Source organism: Eschrichtius robustus, chromosome 1 (genome assembly GCF_028021215.1).
Source record: "Eschrichtius robustus isolate mEscRob2 chromosome 1, mEscRob2.pri, whole genome shotgun sequence".
Classification (NCBI taxonomy): domain Eukaryota; kingdom Metazoa; phylum Chordata; class Mammalia; order Artiodactyla; family Eschrichtiidae; genus Eschrichtius; species Eschrichtius robustus.
Genome location: NC_090824.1, coordinates 174,629,896 through 174,656,667, shown reverse-complemented (window position 1 = coordinate 174,656,667; position 26,772 = coordinate 174,629,896). Strand labels below are relative to the sequence as shown.

Sequence of the window (26,772 nt, the reverse complement as noted above, 5' to 3'; positions counted from 1 at the left end):
CCTATTAACTCTGTTAAAAGTTTGGATTTTTATATAGCCAAATATGTTTATTTCTCCTTTCATAGCATTTGATTTTCTGGTCTATTTAACAAGCTCTTCTCTCAGACAAGATTATGTCTTGAAGTTTCTTGTATTTTTCTCCTCATTTTTCACACTTTATGTCACTTACATATTTGGAATTTATTTACAGTTGACCCTTGAACAACACAGGTTTGAACCATGTGAGGCCAAGTGGCTTTTTTTCAGTAAATATGTACCACACTAGTAATCCACGGTTGGTTGAATCTACAGAGGCAGAACTGCGGATATAAAAGGGAGACTGCAAAGTTATATGTGGATTTTCAACAGTGCTTGGGTTGGCGCCCCTAACCCCTGCATTGTTGGAGGGTTAACTGTATATATACGGTGTATTTGTCTTCTATTCCATCAATGACAAAAGTCTTTAGTATATTCTAGTAAATTTTTTTTACTAGAATCTCTGTATTTGTTAATATATTTGCATCCTCCAAGATGCTTTTACTATAGTCAATTCTAAACTATGTATATTTTCACAGTAACATCTTTTTATTATCAGATTTTAATGAAATGATATTAGTATTTTGCAACACAAAAATTAGTAGGTTCTTTTTTGAAAATTAAATTTATTTCTATCTTACCAGATCTTAGAGTAAAACAATACTTTCAAAGATCAACCCAAAGAATTTATAGAGTGTCTTCAGGAAAAATGGCATAATTGGAAGCACCAGGAATCCATCTCTCTACCTTGACAAAAAATTATATTGGTAGAATCTGTCTGAAGTAAATATTTTGGAACTCTAGAGTCTATTTGAAGGCTTGCTGCATCCAGAGCAAAGCTTGGCTGGTAAATTGCGGTTAGTACCGGTCAGTTACAGCCCTCAGGGTGGTGTTTACCCACCGCCCACCTTCCAGACCTGGGGCAGGCAGCTGTGAGGAAGGAAACCCGAGGTTCTGGTGTGGTTTGCTGTATCCAGGGTGGGAAATAAGGAGCTTGTCTTCCACATATCAGTGTTCTGTGTTCTGATGGTAGGTTGCTGCTCTGATTGAAGAGGTACAAACAAGGCTGCTGCCATTGTTTTTTACCTCACAAGCTGAAGTGGCTTCCCGGGGATCTAAATAAGCCATTTCTGCTTTGGGGGGCATTCAGAAAACACTTGTTTAAGGCATTAGCTTTCTGGAGGGGGTAGTGTCGATTTATGGCCCCTGTAGGCTACTTAGCTGTACAAAACAGATGCCAATGCAGTGATATTACAGAGTAGTTTAGCCAAATTCTCAACAAAGACATATGAAAAAAGTCCAGGTAACATCATACTCAATGGTATGATGAAAGACTAAAAGTTTTCCTCCTAAGATCAAGAATGAGATAGGATGCCTATTTTTACCTCAGCTATTCAGCATGATACTGGACATTCTAGCCAGAGCCATTAGACAAGAAAAAGAAATAAAAGCCATCCAAATTGGAAAGAAAGTGGTAAACTATCTCTGATCACAGCTGACATGATTCAACATACAGAAAACCCCAAAGGGTTCACAAGAAAACTACTAGAGCTAATAAATTCAGCAGAGTTGTAGGGTACAAGATAAATACAGATAAACACACAATCAGTTGTGGTTCTATACATCAACACTGAACAATACTAATAATCCAATTTAAACTAACAAAACTAACAAAACTAATAATCCAATTTAAAAATTGGGCAAAGGACTTCAATAGACATTTCTCCAAAGAAGACATACAAATGGCCAATAGGTATATAAAAAAATGGTCAGCATCACTGGTCATCAGGAAAATGCAAACTGAAACTACGTGACATGACTTCATACCTGTCAGAATGGCTATTATAAAAAAAAAAAACAAAAAAACAACCTGACAGATAGTAAGTGTTGGAGAGGATGTGGAGAAATTGGAAAGCTTGTACACTGTTAGTGGGAATGCAAAATAATGCAACTACTCTGAATGAATGTTCCTCAAAAAACTGAAAATAGATCTACCATATGATTCAACAATCCCACTTCTGTGTACTATTCCAATAGAATTGAAATCAGGATCTTGAAGAGATATTAGTTCTCCTATGTTCATTGCAGGACTGTTCACACTGCATAAAGATGGCTATAATAAAAAAAGATAATAAGCAGTGTTGTGAGGTTGTGGAGAAATTGGAACCCTCATAAATTACTGTTAGGAATGTAAATGGTGCAGCCAATTTGGAAGACATTTGGCAGTTCCTCAGAATGTTAAATATGGATTTGCTATATGACCCGGCAATTCCACTCTTAGGTATATACCCAAGAGAATTAAAAGTGCAAGTCTACACAAAAACTTGTACATGAATGTTTATAAAAGAATTACTCATAATAGCCAAAAGGTAGAAAAAGCAAAATGTTTATCAACTGATGAATATATAAATAAAATGTGGCATATCCATACAGTGGGATGTTATTGAGCCATAAAATGGACTGAAGTACTGATACATGTTTCAACATGGACAAGCCTTGAAAATATTATGCTAAGTGAAAGAAGGCAGTCAGAAAATGCCACATATTGTATGAGAGCATTAATATCAGATGTCTAGAATAGGCAAATCTATAGAGACAGAAAGCAGTTGCCAGGAGTTGAAGGGAAGGAGGGGTGGGGACTTGTTTCTAATGATTGTGGGTTTCTTTGGGGATGATGAAAATGTTCTAAAGTTGTGTAGTGGTAACAACTCTATGAATATACTAAAAACCACTGAATTGTATACTTTAAAGGGGGTGATTTTTGTAAGCTTTTTACTTTATATTGGAGTATAGTTGATTAACAATGTTGTGTTAGTTTTAGGTGTCCAGCAAAGTGATTCAGTTATACATATACGTGTATCTATTCTTTTTCAAATTCTTTTCCCATCTAAGTTGTTACATAATATTGAGCAGAGTTCCTTAAAGGGGGGGATTTTATGATATGTGAATTTTATCTCATTAAAGCTGTTAAAAAAAAATAACAATTGTATTGAATACTATTTTCTTCCCTCTGCAGATTTCTCTTAATAAAGAGGAAAATTAGTGTTTGTTTACCCAGAAGAGTGAGAGAAGATGAGTCAAATGAGACTTTTTTCTTTAAAGATGAATGATGGATGCTTCATGCCTATGCTGGGATTGGGCACTTCTGCCCCTCCTCAGGTAATCAGAATGGTATTGGAGATGGAGGAGTAGCAGAATTGGGTCCTGATCAGAACCAGTCACTGTGTGCATTTGGGAGATTCAGATGGACCACGCTTTCTTAATGTGTAGTATGCTTCTCTCCAGGTTAGGTTATTTTGTGCATTGTCAGTGCTTTTCAAATTTTAATAGGCATGAAAATACCTGAGGATCTTGTTTAAAATGCAGACTTTGGGGTTCTGCCCACAAAGGTTCTGATTCATTCGATCTGGGATAAGGCTCAAAAATCCACATTTCTAACGAGCTGGCAAGTGATTCTGATGCTATAGCAAGAGATACGGAAGTTCTTCATCTTTCAGCAATTCAGGGGTGGGTCCATCTTTTCCCTTTATTCTCATTTGCTGTCCAGTTGTAGCCATTCCACAGTAGATTAGAATCAGTGAAACCTAGTTGTCTTGATTACCACGTATCAGAGATGTTGCCGCAAATTTCTTAGTGATGAAGTTTCTCTGTAATTTCTAATGTCCAAGTTGTCCCCATCCACCTCCAATCGTAGAGCATCCAGAGAAATCTCGGGGGCAAAAAGGACCTGGAGAATGAGAGACCAGATTCATCTTAGAGGGAGTTTTGGTGGTCTGAGGTGAAAATAGTCTCTTACAGGTCAGGCTGTGAATACTGTGCTGTGGGGAGAGGCATGTGGCACTTGGAAGTTCTCTCTCTGTTTGGAAGACTGAACTTCATGCTTGATTCCCCAGCAGGAGAGCCACGTGGAGTGTGATGTTGAGGTCTGTAGCAAGGACACTGGCACGGACTGTTGCTTTTACTTTGACTTGGCTCTTTCATCTGTGGACAGTCAGCTCATCCCCCTGGGACTGGTCAATTCATCAGGAGTTGCAAATTACAAAAATATACCCAAAAGACCTTTTAATTACTGAGTGAAGTAGAGGGGATAATGGAGCTGTGAAAATGATTGATGACTTCAGAAGTCCAGCCTGGTGGTCCAGCAGAACAGTAGGCAGCTAAGAAGAATAACAAAATTGTGAAGGAGAATATTAGCTTAGGATTAGCTTAGTAACCAAAGAAGGAATTAATTATAAGATATTTTTAAGTGAAAAAAAAGAGGGTTTTTTTGTTTGTTTTTGTTTTTTACATTTTAGTTCTTCCTCAAATGTTGTTTGAAGTGTTTCTCCAAGTTTACAAAGGTAAATCACAAATTTATTCTCTCTGAAGTTACATCTTCATCGCATTGATCATTTTTTTGCACTGGATTTCCGGGTTGAAACCAGTTTAATGATCTCTTACAGAGTGAATTAATTTAGAAAGGTAAATCTATATATTGTGTAAATCTATACATGTATATACTGTAAGTCCAGAAATAGAGAGTTCATGATGTGATGTGCTGAGACCAGCTCACGAGCTCGAAGATTCAACTGTAAGAGTCTTTTCCCAGCATCGGTTGCGTGAAATTAGCAATGGTGGGAATAGTTCCACCATAGAAACTGGCTAATACTACAAATCAGGACTCCTTCAGAGTCAGTTGTTAAATATTTACTGCCGATCATAGGTCAACATTAAGCTTTGTCACCGCTAGCTCTTAACCCTTAGAAAAACAATGGGTTCTGCTGACTAGCTCTGCTTATGGAATTGGTCAGCTGTTCCTGAATCAAGTAGGTCTTTATCTTTTCATGCTCTTCTAGGTTGCTAAGAGTGAGGTAGAAAAGGCCATCAAGAGAGCAATCGATGTAGGCTACCGCCATATTGATTCAGCTTATATGTACCAAAATGAAGAAGAAATTGGGAGGGCCATCCAGATGAAGATTGCAGATGGCACTGTGAAGAGGGGTGACTTATTCTACACTACGAAGGTGTTGTGTATAGTTGCATATGTATCTGTGGAAGCTCACTCTTAGCTGAATCATTTCTTGGCATATTTCTTTTCTCATTGGTTTAATTCTCATTCACTCTCAGACCTTGAACTATGAGAAGGCTGGTTTGGAACAGCTGGATAGGAATGTGGGTTCTGTGGTCATACTTCCTATATTTGAATCCAGGTTCTGCCACTTACTTACCTTGGACAAACTACTTAAAGTCTGTGCCTTAGTTTCCCAAGCTGTAAATGAAGATAACAGTATTTGCCTCACAGGATTTTTATGAGTATTACTTCAAAAAAAATACATGTAAAGCTTTAAAAATATTTAATGTATTTTAAATGTTCAAAAATACTAGCTGTTATTATTATCATATGTTTTCAAACTCAAGGATGGGTTTGGCTTTTCCAACTCTGTTATACTCAAGTTTTGATGAAGTGACAATCTTTCTTAGCTGTAGTGTGAGGTAAAGCAACTTAGTCAGAAAGTGTAGGCTTTTGGAAACTACAATCAAATTTTAGTTTTTTAATATTCTATATATTTGACTTTGTGAAATTTTTTTTTAAATGTTGAGTTTCTGTAGGAGTTTTTGTTTAAATTCCTCTACTTTTTAAAAAAAATTGATTTATTTATTATTTATGGCTGCGTTGGGTCTTCGTTTCTGTGCGAGGGCTTTCTCTAGTTGCGGAAAGTGGGGGCCACTCTTCATCGCGGTGCGCGGGCCTCTCATTATTGCGGCCTCTCTTGTTGCAGAGCACAGGCTCCAGACGCGCAGGCTCAGTAATTGTGGCTCAAGGGCCTAGTTGCTCCGCGGCATATGGGATCTTCCCAGACCAGGGCTCAAACCCGTGTCCCCTGCATTGGCAGGCAGATTCTCAGCCACTGTGCCACCAGGGAAGCCCTGTGAAATTTCTTAACCAAAAAAAAGTCTTTTAACCTCTTTAAGTCTTAGTCTTTATATCTCAATCTATTGTGTTGTCAATAGACATTTATTTCTCTTTCCTATGAGGTAGGAAAAATAATATAATACCACGGAACTGATATGAGGATAACATTCATGTTTATAAAAGTATTTCTAATGCAATTTTAAACTTTCAAGCCATTTTTACTAATATAATTTATACCCACTGATATCACATCTGAAACAAACCAAAGAACTTACTATTTAAGTTGGATTGGAAATGGAACACAAGAGGAATTTTCCCCATCGTGTTCATTCAACTGACTACTGCTAGAAAAAAAAGCATTTGAATTTGAGGTAAAGTAGCCCAAGAGGAGGGAGTTGGTGTCCATGATAGTGAACCCTATACTGGTCTATGAATGGATATTTCTTCCTTCTCACTCCCGAATGTGAATCTCTCCACACGACTGTGTTTAGATGAGGTATTGCTAGAGCACTACCCTCTTAACTCTCAGCTTTAATCCTCTCTACATGGGATCCGTTTGTTTCCTTACCTTTAGTAATTTTGATGGATTTTCCTTAGATTATTACCTCTTAAAATGAAGTAACTAAACTGCCCTCCCCCCAGAATTCCTAAAGGGCCTAGCTTTCTTTGGCAAACCTAACAATTGAATGCAGCCAAGATAGAATTTCCTGGATCACAATCACTTGATGTGCTTGTTTAAAATGCAGTTTCCCAGGGACCTCCCTGGTGGTCAGGTGATTAAGACTTCCCCTTCCAATGCAGGGGGTGTGGGTTCAATCCCTGGTCAGGGAGCTAAGATCCCACATGCCTTGGGGCCAAAAAATCAAAACATAAAACAGAAGCAATATTGTAACAAAATTGATAAAGACTTTAAATATGGTCCACATCAAAAATTCTTAAAAAAATAAAGAATAAAATGCAGTTTCCCAGCCCAGTCTCCAGATATTCTAATTTATGATGTTTGAGGGAGAACCCAGGGATATATTTTGCACAAACAAACCAAATAATTCTTTTTAGTATTTTCAGTTTTGAGAGCATCTGTGTAAGACCATATTTTAACTTTCTACCATGTTTTCTTAATTCAATGTGAAAATAAGCTATGATGATAAAGAATCCTGAGCTTCACAGGATGACTTGTCACTTCCCAACGACCACGAGTGGGTTTTTGGTTGTTGTTGTTTATTTGCCATTGTATTAATCTCTCCTAAATGTTCTTAAATAATCCCACCCCACTTGTCTTTCCACCACTGCAGTTGTGGAGCACCTTTTTCCGTCCAGAATTGGTCCAAACTTGCCTGGAAAGCTCACTGAGGAAACTTCAACTGAGCTATGTGGATCTTTATCTTACTCATTTCCCAATAGCTATGAAGGTTAGTGAAAGTTATTTTACTTTGGTTATCAACATCATTAGTAGCTAAATAAAAAGAGGATATAGTTTGTGAAAATGAGAAGAATCATATATAATACTTTAATATTCTCTCTGTTTTTTCTTTTTTCTGCAACTATCCCTATCCCAGTTCACTATTCCAGCCCCAGACTGATGGGTTTACTGGTTTCAATGTATTTGCCTTGATCTTGTGGACAACTGTCTATATTTTCAAGTCCCTGTACTCTTGAATTTCAACCTCATGCCCACTGGTGTCTGGGGAATGTCCCAGTGTGGAGACCTGTGAAGGCACAGAAAATTTAATGAGGATGAGACTCAGCCCTTGAGATGGTGACAAGTCCCTCTCTCAAAAGACCACCTCCGGGTGGAAAGCAGGGATGGAAGAGCCTTATCCCACAAGGATCTGGGACAAAGGAGCCCATTCAGCTATGGCACCACTCTGGGCTCTCACTAGGATGGGGTGTTGGCTATCTCAAGTTGTCCTTGACACAAACAATATTTATTAAACCTTTAGAGGTTAAAAATATTTCTAAGAAGTGTACTTTCTCAATGTACTAAGAATAAGGATAGATGGTTCCATTAGCCTCAAGGTCTAAAGGCTCCAAACATCTTGGCTGAGGCCAGACATAGCTTGATCCAACCTCTTCTTCTTTCCTATATTCCAGCCTGGGGAGGACTTTTTCCCAAAGGACACATATGGAAACATCATTTTTGACACAGTGGATCTCTGTACCACATGGGAGGTGAGTGCAGCTCCAAAGAGGCCATGTCTCTGCACCCTGGGGTGGAGAGGACAGAAATGGAATTGAGGAGAGGAGGATGTAGTCCAATTCTGCCCCCCGTGTAGATTTGGGCAAATCCCTGAATGTCCCTCTGCCTCAGTTTCACATTTCTTCTATTTAGTAATTCAATAAGTAGTTATTGAGTGCTTATGATTACTGAGTACTTCTAAGTACTCAGGCTACATCCATGAACAAAACCAAGGTCTCTGACCCCATAGAGTGGTAGGTGCTACTGGTGGGGGGGAGGGATGCAGTGGTATAAGAAAGAGTAAGGGAACTGAATGTGCCAGGCTGGGTTTGGGGCACAGATAGGCAATTAAAAACAGAATGGACAGGGCAGGTCTCTTTGAGAAGGTGGCATTTGACCAAAGACTTGCAGGAAATGAGGAAATTGATTAAATGGATAATGAAATTGATTAATTGATTAATGGATTAAGTAGATTAAGTGTGTATCTGGAGGAAGAGTGATGCAGGCATAAAGAAAATCAAGGCAAAGATTTTAAAGTAGGAGAGAGCTTACCATGTTCAAAAACCAGCAAAGGGGCATGTGTGGCTGGAACAGAGTGAATTTGGTGGACAATAATAGGAAATGAGGTCAAAGAGAAAACAGGGAGCTGGTGGTCTGGGAGATGGCATGGCCACTTCCTGTTTCCCAGGCTGCAACTGACTCCACCTCCATTCTCCTGGCGCTTGTTCTACTATTGTTCTATCATATTTTTTTAGGTGCTAGCTAAAGATCGTACTGGCTCTCTTAGCCCTGCCTTGGCTGCTTGCATTCTTACTCTATCTCCTTACCCATTTCAAAAACTATTTTATTTCCCATTCTCCTCCTATTGGCCAATTCTTGTCTTATTTACTGACATCTGCATCACGTATTGTCTCTCATCCACAGCATGCTACCATTTGTTATGCTTCTCTAGCCAGTTACTCCTCACCACCTCTTCCTCCCCAGGCCCTGGAGAAGTGTAAGGATGCAGGACTGGCCAAGTCCATTGGGGTGTCCAACTTTAACCGCAAGCAGCTGGAGATGATCCTGAATGAGCCAGGGCTCAAGTACAAGCCCGTCTGCAACCAGGTGAGCCCCACCAATTGGCCCCCCAACCTCTTATCCCTCCTCATCAGCTTACTCTTCCGTCACTTCAACAAAGTCACCAATGGCGCTCCCCCTTATGTACTGTACCTTTGGACACCAGCTGCTTCAAGAAAACAGAATGTTTTTTAAGTTACTGAAGATCTAAAGGCTATGCCACTTTATTTTTATTTCTTTTATTTGTTTTTGTTCTCATGTCACTTTATAAGAAACATTTAGGAGTCAGGCTGAAGTATAATCTAGTAGGTGTTATAGTGGTTGGTCCTAAAAATTCAGAGCTAGCAAATGACTGACTTTTCTCAAAAAAGGTCAGTAAAGTTGGAACACTCATGTGTCAAAGAAAATGGGTAATTCATCTTTAACAGCTCTTTTGAGTTCTGTGTCATGAGATAACCATTGAGACTCTTGATGGTACAAAATCACTCCCAAACAATGCGAATGTACTTAATGCCATTGAACTGTGTACTTAAATATGGGTAAAGTGGTAAATAATGTATCTTATGTAGATTTTACTACCATAAAAAATTTGAAGTTAAGAAATTTTTAGAAGTCTACTTTGTTAAGATAAATTCACTTTAATGAGCAGCACATCCATTCCTGATCTTGGAGAATAATGAAAGAAATCATGAGTGTAGAAATAACTGGCAATACCTGTGCCCAGCAGATGACCAATATTCCCATGTTATCTCATCTCCTTAGACGTCTCACATACAGACTGAGAGAGGATGAATCTAATATCAACCCATAAATTAGATATTAGTAAGGCTTATTGTTTTCTTACTTGTAGATGAAAAATACAAACAGGAGTTCTAAAAAATTTTAATTTATGTCCTTTGGGAGATTTACCTCTGCTTTGGATATCACCAATTTGAGAAAGGAAAGAAAATTGGTTTTTAAAAATTTTTATAAAATTTTAATAATTTTGTGACAGATGTTAGCTAGAATTACTGTGACGATCATTTTGTAATATATACAAATATTGAATCATTATTTTGTACAGCTAAAACTAATATAATGTTATATGTCAATAATACCTCAATAAAAGAGATCAAACAAAATATCGTAAGGAACTAAGCCAATATAAGATACCATGATATATAATTTTTGGTTTTACTAAATTAGTAAACTGAAATCTCATGTTTAAAAATGTAGTATGTTTTTTAAAATTTTTAATTAATTCTTTTGTCTTTTAAATTAAAAAATTTTTATACAAGTTTTAAAGGTTACTTTCCATTTACAGTTATTACAAAATATTGGCTATATTCCCCATGTTGTACAATACATCCTTGAGGCTATCGTACACCCAATAATTTGAACTATTGAGAAAATTAGTTTTGACTGGAGGAGTGGTGAAGAATTAAGGGAGAAGCTGGACATTACCCTGAACTCTAAGGGGTGAATGGAATTTGGCCAAGTGGAGGCTGAGCAATTTAAAAATGAGCAAAAGTTCTGAACAGATACATCAACAAAGATATACAGGCATCCTCCTTTCATTGCGTTTTGAAGCTAGTGCATCTTTTATGAATTGAAGGTTTGTGGCGACCCTGTGTCAAGCAAGTCTGTCAGAACCATTTTCCCAACAGCATTTGCTGAGTTTGTGTCACATTTTGGTAACTCTCACAATATTTCAAACTTTTTCATTATTATTTTATTTGTTATGGGGATGTGTGATCAGTGATCTTTGATGTTACTATTGTAACTGTTTTGGCACTTTTTAGCAATTGAGTCTTTTTAAATTAAGGTATGTAGTTTTTAGACATATGCTATTGCACACTTAATAGACCACAGTGTAGTGTAAACATCACTTTTTATGTTTACTGGGAAACTGAAAAATATGTGGCTCCTTTATTGCAATATTTGCTTTATTGTGATGGCTTGGAACTGAACCTGCAATATCTCCAAGGTTTGCCTGAACAGGTAGCAAATAAGCATATGAAAAATTGTTAAACATCACATATCATTAGAGACTTGCAAATTAAGACAAAAGTGAGATACAATAGTTCCCTCTTATCTGCGGGATGACACCCCCCCCCAAACAGTGGATGCCCCAAACCATACCATGGATATTACTGAACACTATACAGACTATGTTTTTTCCTATACGTACATGCCTATGATAAAGTTTAATTTTAATTAAGCACAGTAACGGGACTTCCCTGGCAGTCCAGTGGTTGACTCAGTGCTTCCAATGCAGGGGGTGCAGGATCGATCCCTGGTCAGGGAACTAAGATCTCACATGCCGTGTGGTATGGCCAAAATATATATATATACAATTAAGCACAGTAAGAGAATATTTGATTTGTTAATTATGGTGTATCACAGTGATTGATTTGCATATATTGAAGAATCCTTGAATCCTTAGGATAAATCCCACTTGATCATGGTGTATGATCTTTTTAATGTGTTGTTGGATTCCGTTTGTTAGAATTTTGTTGAGGATTTTTGCTTTTATGTTCGTCAGTGATATTGGTCTGTAATTTTCTTTTTTTGAGATATCTTTCTCTGGTTTTGGTATTAGGGCGATTGTGGCCTCAGAGAACAAGTCTGGGAGTGTTCTTTCCTCTGCAGTTTTTTGGAAGAGTTTGAGAAGGATAGGTGTTAGCTCTTCTGTAAATGTTTGATATAATTCTCCTGTGAAGCCATCCGGTCCTGGACTTTTGTTTGCTGGAAGATTTCTAATTACAGTTTCAATTTCATTACTTGTGATTGGTCTGTTTATATTTTCTAATTCTTCTTGGTTCAGTCTTGGAAATTTGTACAAACCATATGGTCATCTCAATAGATGCAGAAAAAGCTTTTGACAAAATTCAACACCCATTTATGATAAAAACTCTCCAGAAATTGGGCATAGAGGGAACCTACCTCAACATAATAAAGGCCATATGCAACAAACCCACAGCAAACATCATTCTCAATGGTGAAAACCTGAAAGCATTTCCTCTAAGGTCAGGAACAAGACAAGGATGTCCATTATTGCCACTATTATTCAACATAGTTTTGGAAGTCCTAGCCAAGGCAATCAGAGAAGAAAAAGAAATAAAAGGAATATAAATTGGAAAAGAAGAAGTAAAACTGTCACTGTTTGCAGATGACAATATACTGTACATAGAAAATCCTAAATATGCTACCAGAAAATTACTAGAGCTAATCAATGAATCTGGTAAAGTTCCAGGATCCAAAATTAACACACAGAAATCTCTTGCATTCCTATACACTAACAACGAAAGATCAGAAAGTGAAATTAAGGAAACAATCCCATTTACCATCACGACAAAAAGAATAAAATACCTAGGAATAAACTTACCTAAGGGGCAAAAGACCTGTACTCAGAAAACTATAAAACACTGATGAAAGAAATCAAAGATGACACAAACAGATGGAGAGATATACAATGTTCTTGGAACATTGGAAGAATCAATATTGTGAAAATGATTACATTACCCAAAGCAATCTACAGATTCAGTGCAATCCCTATCAGATTACCAATGGTGTTATTCACAGAATTAGAACAGAAAATTTTACAATTTGTATGGAAACACAGAAGACCCTGAATAGCCAAAGCAATCTTGAGAAAGAAAAACGGAGCTGGAGGAATCAGGCTCCCTGACTTCACACTATACTACAAAGCTACAGTAATCAAGACAGTATGGTACTGGCACAAAAACAGAAATATAGATCAATGGAACAGGACAGAAAGCCCAGAGATAAACTCACACACCTATGGTCACCTAATCTATGACAAAGGAGGCAAGAGTATACAGTGGAGAAAAGACAGTCTCTTCAATAAGTGGTGCTGGAAAAACTGGACAGCTACATGTAAAAGAATGAAATTAGAACACTACCTAACACAATACACACAAAAAAAACTCAAAATGGTTTAAAGACCTAAATGTAAGACCAGACACTATGACACTCTTAGAGGAAAACATAGGGAAAACACTCTTTGATATAAATCACAGAAAGATCTTTTTTGATCCACCTCCTAGAGTAATGAAAATAAAAACAAAGATAAACAAATGGGACCTAGTGAAACTTAAAAGCTTTTGCACAGCAAAGGAAACCATAAACAAGATGAAAAGACATCCCTCAGAATGGGAGAAAATATTTGCAAACAAAGCAACTGACAAAGGATTAATCTCCAAAATATACAAACAGCTCATGCAGCTCAATATCAAAAAAACAAACAACCCAATCAAAAAATGGGCAGGAAAAAAAAAAAGGGCTGGAGACCTAAATAGACATTTCTCCAGAGAAGACATACAGATGGCCAAGAGGCACGTGAAAAATGCTCAACATCACTAATTATTAGAGAAATGCAAATCAAAACTACAATGAGGTATCATCTCACACCTGTCAGAATGGCCATCCTCAAAAAATCTACAAACAATAAATGCTGGAGAGGGTGTGGAGAAAAGGGAACCCTCTTGCACTGTTGGTGGGAATGTAAATTGATACAGCCACTATGGAGAACAGTATGGAGGTTTCTTAAAAAACTAAAAATAGAACTACCATATGACCAGTAATCTCACTACTGGGCATATACCCTGAGAAAACCATAATTCAAAAAGACACATGCACCCCAATTTTCATTGCAGCACTATTTACAATAGCCAGGACATGGAAACAACATAAATGTCCATTGACAGATGAATGAATAAAGAAGATGTGGTACATATATACAATGGAATATAACTCAGTCATAAAAAGGAACACAATTGGGTCATTTGTAGAGATGTGGATGGACCTAGAGTCTGTCATACAGAGTGAAGTAAGTCAGAAAGAGAAAAACAAACATCATATGTTAATGCATATGTGTGGAATCTAGAAAAATGGTACAGATGAACCTATTTGCAGGGCAGGAATAGAGATGCAGATGTAGAGAACAGACATGTGGACATGTGGGGCGGGGAAGGGGATGGTGGGATGAACTGGGAGATTGGGACTGACATAGATACACTACCATGTGTAAAACAGAGAGCTAGTGGGAACCTGCTGCATAGCACAGGGAGCTCAGCTCGGTGCTCTGTGATGACCTAGATAGGTGGGATGCGGGGTGGGGAGGTCCAAGAGGGAGGGGATATATGTAAACATATAGCTGATTCACTTTGTTGTACAGCAGAAACTAGCACAACATTGTAAAGCAACTATACTCCAATAAAAAAAAAAAAAAAGAGAGAGAGAGAATATTTGAATTGCCAGCATCACTAATTTTGTGTTTTGGGGACATTACTAAGTAAAATAAGGGTCACTTGAACACCAGCACTGCGATACCACGACAGATGATGTGATGATCTGATGGTTACTAAGTGACCAACAGGCTGGTAGCATATAGAGTGTGGGTACATTGAACAAAGGCATGATTCCTGTCTTGCGTGGGATGGAGCAGGACAGCACAAGACTTCGTCACACCATTTAGAACAGTGTGAAGTGTAAAACTTATGAATTGATTATTTCTGGAATTTTCCAGTTAATATTTTCAGACCATGGTTGACTGTGGGTAACTGAGACCACAGAGAGAAAAACGACAGATGGGGTGGGGTCACCCTCCTGCCATGCACCTGTTAAAAGTGCCCAAATCCAGAACACTGACAACACCAAATGCTGGTGAGGATGCAGAGCAACAGGGACTCTCATTCATGGCTGATGGGAGTGCAACACGGTGCAGCGACTTTGGAAGACAGTTCGGCAGTTTCTTACAAAACTAAACATACTCTTATCATATGATCCAGCATTATAGTCCTTGGTATTTACCCAAATGAGCTGAAAACACACAAACCTGATCACAGAGTCTTATAGCAGTTTTATTCATAATTGCCAAAACTTGGAAGCAACTAAGATGTCCCTCCATCCCTTCACAGGTGAAAGGATAAACAAACTCTGGGACAGCCTTAAAATGTAATATTATTTAGCAATTAAAAAGTGAGCTATCAAGCGAGAAAAAGACATGGAGGAAACTTAAATGCATATTGTTAAGTGAAAGAAGCCAATCTGAAAATTCTGCATACTGTATGATTCCACCTCTATGACATTCTGGAAAAGGCAAAACTATGGAGACAGTAAAATGATCAGTGCTTGCCAGGGGTACAAAGGGACAGAAGGGTGGATGAATAGGTGGTACACAGGGGAAATCTTAGGACAGCATAACTATTATTCTGTTGGGTATTGTAATGAAAGATACACATCATCCATTTGTCAAAACCCATAGAATTTACATCACAAAGAATGCACCCTAATGTAAACTATGGGTTTTACTTAATAATAATCTGCCAATATTGACTCATCAATTTTAATAAATGTACCATACTAATGTAAGAGGATAATAATAGGGGAAATTGGAGAGGGAATGAAGGGAAATATGGAAACTGTATTTTTTGTTCGATTTTTTCTGTAAACCCAAAAGTGCTCCAAAAAAAAAAAAAAAAAAAAGAAAGAGAGAAAGAGAAAGGAAGGAAGGAAGAGAAGGGAAGAAAGAAAGAAAGAAAAGATCAGTGGTTGCAAAGTGTTCATGGGAAGGGAAGGAGGGATGAACAGGTAAAGCACAAGACATTTTTAGGCAGTAAAACTATTGTGTATGGTGCACCATGGGTACAGCTGTGGATGATGGTCACTTGCTGGCCCACGTTGCTGGTATTTCTAAGTATTTCTGATACCATGAATCTGTATTCACTGTATGTTCCTTGTAAATTTGGTGCTGGCCATCCTGCTGGTCCTACACTCCAATACTTCTGCTTGGCAATTTACAGGTGGAATGTCACCCTTACCTCAACCAGAGCAAACTGCTGGAGTTCTGCAAGTCCAAGGACATTCTCCTTGTTGCATATGCTACCTTGGGGTCTGACTTAAGGAAGAAATGGTAATGATCTCTATAAAGGTATTCCGACCCTAGATGCTGTGCCTTCTGGAGACATCTCTCAACGTCTGAGGGAAATTAAGTATAGTCAAGAGGAATCATCCATCTTTGCAAACACTTGACCTAGTCTACATTGTGAGGACTCAATGAAAAATTATTGAATAATAAAGTAATTATTATTACTGATTAAAATGTTCATCCAATTCAAAAGCTTTGGCTTTAAAGAGTGACAAGGTAATTCCAAGCCATGATTCTGACACTTAGCAGTTGAGGGATATGAGACAAGTTACAAATTCTGTAAGTTTTAGTTTCTTTATCTCTTCAAGAGGAATATAGATGTGTACCTTTTAACACTTGAGGGCAAAATGGAGACAATTAGTTGAGAGCATTTTTTGAAATAGTAAATTCTTATAAAATTCTTGGTTATTTGTTATGATGGTGGTCGTTGGGTCTTACTGTGGACAACAATTTTGTCTTCTTGACTTATTCAATCTTTTACCAAGTTTCTCAGAAATGTTTAAAAGATGAAAAAACTACCCGATTTTCCCTTTCTTTCCCTTGCCCTTCTTCTTTGGATTTACCAAAAGAAGCCAAAGAAATATTGAGACAGCCAGAAGGTAATGAGGAAGATTCTAGAGGATCAACCACCCCTAGCCTGAATGAACTATCCCCAAGTAGAACGGATACACAACCTCAGACACATAGCACCTCTGCCTCCCTCCCAGGGTGAAAAAGGACAATCCAGTTCTCCTGCAGGATCCAGTACTCAACACCATTGCTGAAAAGCACAGGCGAACTCCAGCCCAGGTCACCCTGCGCTATCAGCTGCAGAGAGGGGTGGCTGCTCTGGCCAAGAGCTTCAATGAGAAGAGGCTCAAGGAGAACTTCCAGGTACCTGGTAGGGTTTTGGGCAGCAGGAGGCTGACAGAAGCACACCGTTTTCCCCGGGATGGGTTATTTGGGAGGCTCCCAATGTGTATATGGGCAAAGCTTATCTCCCTGTATATTCTATGCGTATATGTGCTATATTTAATTATCCTGTCCTCCAAATCCTACAAGGGAGGAGGCATGGTGGTTGTAAAGAACAGTCGACAGAGGGTCAGGTTTGAGTCTCAATCCTGGTTTTCACTCAACAGTATGGCCCTGAGTAAATCATCCCTTGATTTCTTCAGCTGAAAAAATGAAGGAGTTAGCTGAAGTGAGACCTGGGCTCAAAAATCTCAAGGATTAATTGGCTACCACCACAGCTACTCAATTCAAGTCTCTGAGGGTGACCTGAATTGCTAGTCTTAATGCTTTGAATGGACAAATTCCCATGACTTCTGCCAGGGGATGAACCCCAAGTTCATGACAACTGTCTCATGAAACCTACATAAGTTCCTACATAAATTTGTGTGTGTGTATCTGCATGTGGGGGGCATGTAGAGGCTGCAGTAATTGCCTCCAGGAAATTGAATTGATCTTCTCATATTTCTGATAGGTTTTTGAATTCCAGTTGACCCCAGAGGATATGCAAAGTCTAGATGGCCTAAACAGAAACATGCGCTATTTTGAAGAAGATTCGTAAGTATCCTGTTCCATTGTAGATACTGGGGGAGCAGGGTAATGAAGGAATTCCGTTTATTCTAATCCACAAAGGGCAGGGTCTTCTCTTGCCTCTTCTTTTAGGGAAGTGGATGGAAAACATTTTTCCTTCAAGCCCTCATACCCCTGTTACTCCATGCCCCTCTGTCCTTCCTCTGCTTAAATTCCAGGATCAATCAATACGATGACATCCTTTGCACATATTTTCAAGTCTCCTCTCTCTTCTTTGTCTTACTCATTGGTCTAAAACCTGGTTACATCCTGCTCTCTCTCTCTCTACTGCATCAGATTTCCCCTCCCCATGAGATTACTCCTAGAGGCATTGGAACATTCCCTCATCTTCAAAAAAGCTCTCTCTCAAACTGATGTCATCTGCAGCTCACCCTGCCATCCCCATTTCTCCTTTTACAGCAAAACTTCTTGAAGAAGTCCATGCTTTCTTCCTTCGTGTCTCTCTCCCCGTTCTCTTCTGAACCCACACAAACCAGGCGTTTGCCCTCCTCTCTGCCAAAGCTCCTCTTGTCAAGGTCAGCCATGACCTCCTCTTTGCTTAACCCAGCAGTGATTCTCATCCATCTTATTTTACCTAGTGGGTCACTCCTCCTAGAAACACTTTCTCAGCTTTGCTTTCTTCACTGAAGATCTGGTTTCCCCTTATCCCCCATGCCATTCCTTCTCCTGGTCTTTGCAGGTGTCTCCTCATCAACCTGACCTCTTAACTGTGGAGTGACCTAAGGCTCAATCCTTGGACGTCTTCTCTTTTCTATCCACATCCTCATCCTTGGTACTTCATCTAGTCCCGTGCTCTAAACACTGGGTAAATATACACTCCCCCAAATTATATCCAGCCCAGACCTAGGCCCTGGATCAAGACTTGTATATCCATTTGCTCTACTCCACTCAAACTTATCAAGTCTACACTTGAGCTCATGATGGTACCTGCACCCACCCCACCCCCCCAAACCCCACATACCTCATATGCTTGTATCAGAATCTTCCTGATCAACTAACTGGCTGCTATTTGCCCTCTCTGCTTCTGTACTTTGTCTCTGCCCGTACTCACCACAGTGAATGAGGTAAAAATGTAGGTCTGTATATGTTAATCCCAAACTCCTAATATCCCTCCCCCAACACCTTTCCCCTTTGGTAACCATAAGTTTGTTTTCTACGTCTGTAAGTCTGTTTCTGTTTTGTAAATAAGTTCATTTGTGTCATTCTTTTTAGATTCCACATATAAGTGATATCATATGATATTTATCTTTCTGTCTGACTTATTTAACATATACACGCTACTACATATAAAATGTATAGTACAGGGAACTCTATATTCAATATTCTGTAATAACCTATATGGGAAAAGAATCTGAAAAAGAATGGATATATGTATATGTATAACTGAATCACTTTGCTGCACACCTGAAACTAACACAACATTGTAAATAAACTATACTCCAATATAAAATAAAAATTTAAATAAAAAAAAAAATAAAAACACTATTTTCTGAAAAGAAAAACCCACAAAAAACAAACAAAAAAAATAGTAGGTCTGATGGGGAAGTCCTCTTCTCGGTATCTGGTGGCTTGCCTTCTCACTCAGAGTAAAGGCCAGAGTCCTCACAAAACCTACAAAGGCCAGCAGGACATGGTCTCCCCATGCCTCTGCCTCCAAGTCCTGCTGTTCTGCCCCTTCTGACTCCAGTGCAGCCCAATGGCCTCCTTGCTGTCCCCCACATGTGTCAGGCCCATCTTGGGGCCTTTGCACTGTCTGTTCCCTCTGCCCAGAATGCTCTTTCTCCAAATACCTGGATGGTCACTCCTTCACCACTGTCAGTCTTAACTCAGATGGCACCTCTGTGACACCTTCTCTGTCACTTTATCTAAAAACGCAGCCCTGTACAGCCCTTCCTTCCCCTCAATCCTGCTCCAGTTTTCTCTTGGCCCACCTCCCTAATTAACATACCGTGTGGTTTGCTAACCTATTCTGTTTACTTTCTGTTTACCACAGAAAGCTAGATTCGTAGGGAAGGATTTTTAAAAAACTGCCCTCTCTCTGAGTAATTAGTAAATGTTTGTTGAATGAATAATATAAGAAAATGATAGGGAAAAGTAAGGGACAGTGAAGAAGCAGGTAGTAATTTTTAACAATTAATATCAGTCATTTTAATCAACAATAATTATCCAGTGGTTTAGCACTGCCTACCACAAAAATGATTACAGTAAGTCCCCTACATACGAATGAGTCCCTTTCCGAGAGTGCATTCGTAAGTCCAACAAGGTTAGCCTAGGTACCCAATTAACACAATCGGCTATATAGTACTGCACTGTAATAGGTTTATAATACTTTTCACACAAACATACATAACAAATAAACACAAAAAATAAAGAAAACATTTTTAATCTTACAGTACAGTACCTTGAAAAGTATGGTAGTACAGTACAACATCTGGCATCCAGGGACTGGCATCGAGTGAACGGGCAAGAAGAGTTACTGCCTGCAGGAGAGAGAGGAGGTGGGAGATGGTAGACCTGAAGGATCGTCAGCAGTAGGAGACAGCGGGCAAGCTGCAATTTCACTCATGCCTGAAGTTGATGGAACGCACGTTCACAACTTTGAAAGTTTGCAACTTGAAGGTTCGCATATAGGGGACTTACTGTACTTCATATATACAAAGACAGTTCACTTCCCTTGCTAAAAATGGAAACCCCTGTTGAAGTGGCTTATATTATAATCACTCTATCTCTAGATCTAATATATAATTTTTCACCCAGCAAAGTCATAGGTAAATTATTTCTGAGTGCTTGCAAGAAATTGAACAACAGTGATATTCTTGTCACCTTCCTCATCATCACCTTGAAATATTTGTTAACTTAAGGTATTAAGCCAGATTGGCACTGTTTTAAAAGAGGAAGAATTTATTTCTGCCCTCTTGGGAGTTTATAATATCAACACAAATAGTTTATCTCCTTAAGTTGTAGAATAATATACCTAAAAAATGGAATATATTGGTTTATTTTTGTGTGTGTGCCCAAGTGCATGTAAGCATATTTATTTTCCACAATGTGTTTGTTACATTGTAATACAATTGTATATGGTTGTTATAAAACTCGTTGGGTTTGTACTTGTCCAAAAAAGAAAACTACATTAATTCTCATGCTTAAGCCAGTTTAAAAGAAACCTCTCTTTACCCAGCCCAGAAACAGTTACTTGACTAAGACTCTCCCTTTACCTTTTAGACTGTCTCATCATCCAAATTACCCATTTCATGATGAATATTAACAGCAGTGTCTGTGGTTGCTCCAGAGTTCTTGGTTTTGGGTTGATGATTGGAGGACATCTCAAGGATGAGAACGTACCTGCTTCATTCCATGTCACTTAGCCTGATCAGTCGCGATATGGCCGGGGTCCCTGGGGCAGGAAATAAAAATCTCTAAACCCAGTCCTTTTCCCCCAAAGTAAATAAAGATACATTTCAAACAATCCAACCTACTGCTGCTTTGGCTTTGTTGGTTTATCTGTTTTGTTTTGTTTTGTTTCCCTGTGTAACTGAGGTTGAAATGCTATCATCCCTGGAAGTGATCATAGGAGATATGGATCCCCCAGAAAAAGCTAACCATAGCATATTTTCCAAATTTTCGAAGTCTGGCTTTTCACCTGTCTGTAGTTCTTGTGTATTTTTTCCCCTTTTGTTCTGTGAATTTGCCACACTATATAATTTTATGAGACCTTTTAAAGGGATCTAAAACTTAATGAATACACAATACCCCAAATGTCCAGATTTCAATTAAAAATTACTCATTATACCTAAAACAAGGCATCAAATTGAATTAAAAAAGACAAGCTACAGATACCTACACCAAGATGACTGAGTATTAGAATTATCTGACCAAGATTTTAAAGCAGCCATCATGAAAATGTTTCAACAAGCCATTACAAACATACTGGGGACAAATGAAAAAGTAAAAAGTTTCAACAAGGAAATAGAGTGTCCTAGCAAAGAAATAGAAGACATAAAGAAAAGCCAAATGGTAATTTTAGAACTGAAAAATACAATAATAAAAATTGAAAACTCAGTGGATAACCTCAGTAGATTTGAAGGAACAGAGGAAATAATCAGTGTGCTGGAAGATAAAGCGATATCAATTACCCAGTGGGAACAAGAGAGAGAAAGTAGGTTTTTTTAAAAAATAGGAACAGGGCCTTGGGGACCTGTGGAACAATAACAAAAGATCTAACATGCATGTGATCGGAGTGGGGAAAATAGGGAGATGTTTGTCAAAGGGTACCAAATTTCAGTTATGAGATGAGCAAGTTCTGAGGTTCTCACGTACAGAATGCTGATTGTAGTTAAAAACACTGTAGTGTATAATTGAATTTGCTTAGAGAATAGATCTTAAGGGTTCCCACCAAAACAAAAACAAAAAAAGGAATCTGACAGTTGATGGATGTGTTAATTACCTTGATTTCGTGTGGGGATCATTTCACCATGTATATGCATATCAGATCATCACTATCTATATTTTAATTGTCAATTATACAACATTAAAGCTGGGGGAAAAAAAAAAGAAAGGGTGATGAATCTCATCCAATGTCCTTTCATGGAATCAACCAATAGAGTTGACAATGAGGATAGTACTTTTAGTTTATAACTATTCTAATTTAAAAAATTGATTTTTATATTTATGGCACTAGTATCTACTACTTACTCTGTTAGAGTAAGTCTTAAGCCTTCTCACCACACACAAAAAAGGGAGCTATGTGATGTGACGGGAGTTAACTAACTTGATTGTGGGAATCATTTCACAACGTGCACGTGTATCAGATCATCACGCTGCACACTTAAAACACATAGTTTATTTGTCAATTACACCTCAAGAAAGCTGGAAAATTAAAGGAGGGAGTGGGGCAGAAGAGAGAGGGGAACAGTTAGAAAAGGGATGCCCATGGTGATGGAGAAGTTCTGTGTCCTAACTGTGGCCACGATTCATGAAACACATAGGTGAAAAAATTGCACAGAACTAAATGCACACCCAGCACAAATTTGGGAAAATCTGAATAGGCTCAGTGGGTTGTATCATTGTCGATATCCTGGTCGTGACATGGGGCTGTCATCTTGCAAGATGGTAACGTTGGGGGGAGCTGAGCAGAGGGGACATGAGATTTGTCTGTATTATTTCTTTCAACCGCATGTGAATTTACAGTTCTCACAAAATAAAAATTTACTGTAAAAAGAGCAACTAGAAAACTGTCACCAGCTCCACACCCCCTCCTCCCTTTTGGATTCCTTTCTAATCAAAAGAATTTGGATGTGGTGCTAGCCTTAGGCACTCCCACCATTTACTGTGTAATCCAAAGATAAAATTCTGCCCAGAGCACAGACTGGAGGAAGTGGGAATAAAAACAGGAGTCTGGATGGTGAAAACCAGTGGCTGGATCCATACACACTCCGTTCTATGAAAATGAACGTTGGAAACTCCATGCCAGTCCTGGGATTTGGCAGTGCTATTACCAAATGGTAAGATTATTGAGAATTGGGGGTCATGAGGTCAAAAAGACCAGATGAACCCCAGGGGAGAAAAACACTTTCCGGAAAGTGTTTTTAAATTCAAATTTTAATCTGCCCCTGAGGCAGGAGACAGATGGGCCCTCAGGGCAAATGGTTTGAGTTCGTTCCTTGTCCGGATACTCCTAGACAGGAAAGCAGGACAATATAGAGAGGAGGCTGGGCCGTGCTCAGATAGAAGATAAGAGACCACTTATCCCTCATTCTCCAAGTCCGGAGACCTCCCCGACTACACATGCGCAGAAAGGCTCCTTGGAGGTCAAAAGGGGAGTAATGCTAAGTGATGACAACTAATGCTCACTACCCATAGGCCTCTCCAGTAGACTCCATCTTGGCTAAGAGATGCTTGTGCACACATGAGAAAATCCTGAGATACACCAAATATGGACTTTGAACAAGGCAAATCAAAATGACTGGTCAAAACTACAATGAGGGGGCTTCCCTGGTGGCGCAGTGGTTAAGAATCCGCCTGCCAGTGCAGGGGACACGGGTTTGAGCCCTGGTACAGGGAGGTCCCACATGCCTCGGAGCAACTAAGCTTGTGCGCCACAACTACTGAGCCTGCGCTCTAGAGCCCGTGAGCCACAACTACTGAGCCCATGTGCCACAACTACTGAAGCCCGCGCGCCTACAGCCCGTACCCCGCAACAAGGGTAGCAACTGCAATGAGAAGCCCACGCACCACAGCGAAGAGTAGCCCCTGCTCACTGCAACTAGAGAAAGCCCGTGTGCAGCAACGAAGACCCAATGCAGCCAAAAATAAATAAATAAATAAAATGTATTAAAAAAAAAAAACAAACTACGATGAGGTATCACCTCACACCAGTTAGAATGGGCATCATCAGAAAATCTACAAACAAATGCTGGAGAGGGTGTAGAGAAAAGGGAACTCTCTTGCACTGTTAGTGGGAATGTAAATTGATACAGCCACTATGGAGAACAGTATGGAGGTTCCTTAGAAACCTAAAAATAGAATTACCATATGACCCAGCAATCCCACTACTGGGCATATACCCAGAGAAAATCATAATTCAAAAAGACACATGCACCCCAATGTTCATTGCAGCTCTATTTACAATAGCCAGGTCATGGAAGCAACCTAAATGCTCATCGACAGACGAATGGATAAAGAAGATTTGGTACATATATACAATGGAATATTACTCAGCCATAAAAAGGAATGAAATTGGGTCATTTGTAGAGACGTGGATGGATCTAGAGACTGTCATACAGAGTGAAGTAAGTCAGAAAGAGAAAAACAAATATCGTACATTAATGCATCTATGTGGAACCTAGAAAAATGGTACAGATGAACCAGTTTGCAGCACAGAAATAGAGACACAGATGTAGAGAACAAATGTATGGACACCAACGGGGGAAAGTGGCGGGGGGTTGGTGGTGGTGGGATGAATTGGGAGATTGGGATTTACATATATACACTAACAGGTATAAAATAGATAGTAAGAACTTGCTGTACAAAAAATAAATAAAATAAAATTAGAAAAAAAAAAGATTGGTCAAAGGAAACCCGTAAGAAATGCCCCATAAAAGTGATTCAAACTGCCACGAGGGTGCGGCTCTCTGAGTCCGCCCATGTGTCTATCCACATGTACTTTTTTCTCCTAATAAATACTTTACTTGTTTCACTACTTTCCGTCTTTGTGGGAATTCTTTTTCTGCAAATCCGTAGGGCCAGGGTTCTGTCACTGACCACTGGTCTAGTGGCTAGGATTTGGTGCTTTCACTGCCTCGACCCAACCTCAATCACTGGCAGGGAACTGAAACCCTGTTTCAAGCCACTGCAAGCTGAGGCCACCCGAGATCACCTCCACAATTGCAAATGATTAACCATAAATACAACTTTTCTTTAGCAACATACATACTCTAACTTGAGAATATGGGGAAGGGAATACTCTTTTTTCCTAAACTTCAAGGCTTAAAAGCTCAAATGCTATCATTTAATATTCACATTTTTAAAGACTTTGAAATGTAATACCAAATTGCTTCCAGGAGATCTATATAAATTTATAGTCCTACCAAAATTTACTGAAAGTGCTATTTTTCAAAAAAACTTCCCATGTATTGGAGGTTTGTTTTTTGTCTGTTGTTTTATTTTGAGTGGGGAAACTGGAAAGTCACTGTCAATTCAATTTTTATTTCTATTATTACTTTGCTCATTGGCTTTTGGAGATTCAAATCCTAGCTTCGACCTTTACAACTAAGTAATTTTTGGAAATTACTCGACCTCCATGTGCCTATCTTCTTAAAGGGTACTTGTCACGTAGGGGCATTCTGTGGATTAAATGCCTAGTACATGGTAATTAATCAATAACTGTTAGTTACTGTGTTCCTCCAATATCATCTTTTTAAAATTGGGAATTTATCATTTTCTTGCACATAAGAACTGTTTTATAGTTTCATTATTTTTGTTTTGTCTCTTAGACAGGTTGGAAATATTTTTTCCCGGGCTATAGGAAACCCCTCCCCTCTGGCTGCATGTTAGAATCAACGGGCCGCGGGTGGGGTGGGAGCTGGGGGGGAGTGGGGGCCTGGGGGGTGCATGTTGTTAAAAGACACCAGCTGCTGAGCACACCCTTTTGTTGTCTGAAGGTAAGGATTTTGCTTTAAAACCATCTGGGGGGATTGGCATGGAACAGACAAGCAGAGATAAAGCAGGACGGGCCAAGGACTGATAACTGCTGAAGCTCAGTGATGGGGGTGGAGGTTTGTTATGCTGTAGACCATTAAATATTTCCATAACACAATTTTTTTTTAATGTGAAGGCAAATCATTCATGAGCCATCAAATATCCTTGTTTGAGAGTACAGTCGGCACAGCAGGTCTTGTAAGAACCCCATCACACTGTGTGTTCCAGGGGTTCTTAAGACTTGAATAGGTTCTCGGTGGTGATAAATGGAATATTTATAAATGGAATGGAATATTTATAATATTTACAAATGGAATATTTCCTGCCATGTCAATTAACAAATGATGTCACAGTCATCAACAATTGCAGCCCTCAACGTGAGCCGGTGAGCCCTAAGGCAACTCAGGGCTGAAAAGAATACCTGCCATCTAGCAGCCATCAGACTGCAGCCACTTCCTGCGGTGAGCCCTGAGGAAATTCAGGAGGTGAAAATACAGGATACAGGCCCCAGATAGCTGAGATGCATATCAAAGGAATGATTTCGGTGAGTCCAGACTTTTGCATCTTTCCATACATAGAAAAGCGCTAAATTCCTTAACTTGAGATATCTGGTTTTCTTTAACTAATAATAATCTTTTGACGTTCAGACCACCTGCCCGTTGTTGCAAAACTCCTATATATTCTGGCTCTCCCATCGCCCCTTGGAGCAGTTTCTCAGAGCTATCTGAAATGCCGTCTCCCAGGCTGCAGTCCTCATTTTGCCCCAAATAAAACTTAACTTGCGACTCTCACGTTGTGCTTTTTTTTTAAGTCAACAGTGGAGAGCGATCACCGCTCTCACGAAGCTTCCTCCTTCAGGCACAGACCACACTCAGTTCCTTGGATTTCTCAGGGAACTTCCGTTGCAGGCAGGAACTCACCCAA

General features: G+C 39.1%; 2 protein-coding genes across 5 annotated transcripts in view; both read left to right on the top strand.

The window, feature by feature from the left end:
- Window positions 1-4,938, top strand: part of LOC137774478 (dihydrodiol dehydrogenase 3) — a 51,747-nt gene extending 46,809 nt beyond the window's left edge. Inside the window, exons 12-13 of the mRNA XM_068559581.1 lie at window positions 3,032-3,174; window positions 4,851-4,938. The gene's annotated coding sequence lies outside the window, so the exon portion shown is untranslated. The remainder of the gene's footprint in view (window positions 1-3,031; window positions 3,175-4,850) is intronic.
- The window catches only part of LOC137774524 (aldo-keto reductase family 1 member C3-like), a 30,225-nt gene extending 9,098 nt beyond the window's left edge, over window positions 1-21,127 (top strand). The window contains exons 2-10 of one of the 4 annotated variants that reach the window (XM_068559586.1): window positions 3,032-3,174; window positions 4,851-5,018; window positions 7,201-7,317; window positions 8,000-8,077; window positions 9,069-9,191; window positions 15,950-16,059; window positions 16,782-16,947; window positions 17,537-17,619; window positions 20,875-21,127. In XM_068559586.1, coding sequence (XP_068415687.1) covers window positions 3,088-3,174; window positions 4,851-5,018; window positions 7,201-7,317; window positions 8,000-8,077; window positions 9,069-9,191; window positions 15,950-16,059; window positions 16,782-16,947; window positions 17,537-17,619; window positions 20,875-20,917 — 975 coding nt within the window. In that variant the 5' untranslated portion in view covers window positions 3,032-3,087 and the 3' untranslated portion in view covers window positions 20,918-21,127. Of the gene's footprint in view, window positions 1-3,031; window positions 3,175-4,850; window positions 5,019-7,200; window positions 7,318-7,999; window positions 8,078-9,068; window positions 9,192-15,949; window positions 16,060-16,781; window positions 16,948-17,536; window positions 17,659-20,045; window positions 20,117-20,874 lie in introns of those variants that run through there. The other 3 variants (XM_068559587.1, XM_068559588.1, XM_068559589.1) reach the window with 3 other exon arrangements.
- The last annotated feature ends 5,645 nt before the right edge of the window (window positions 21,128-26,772 follow it).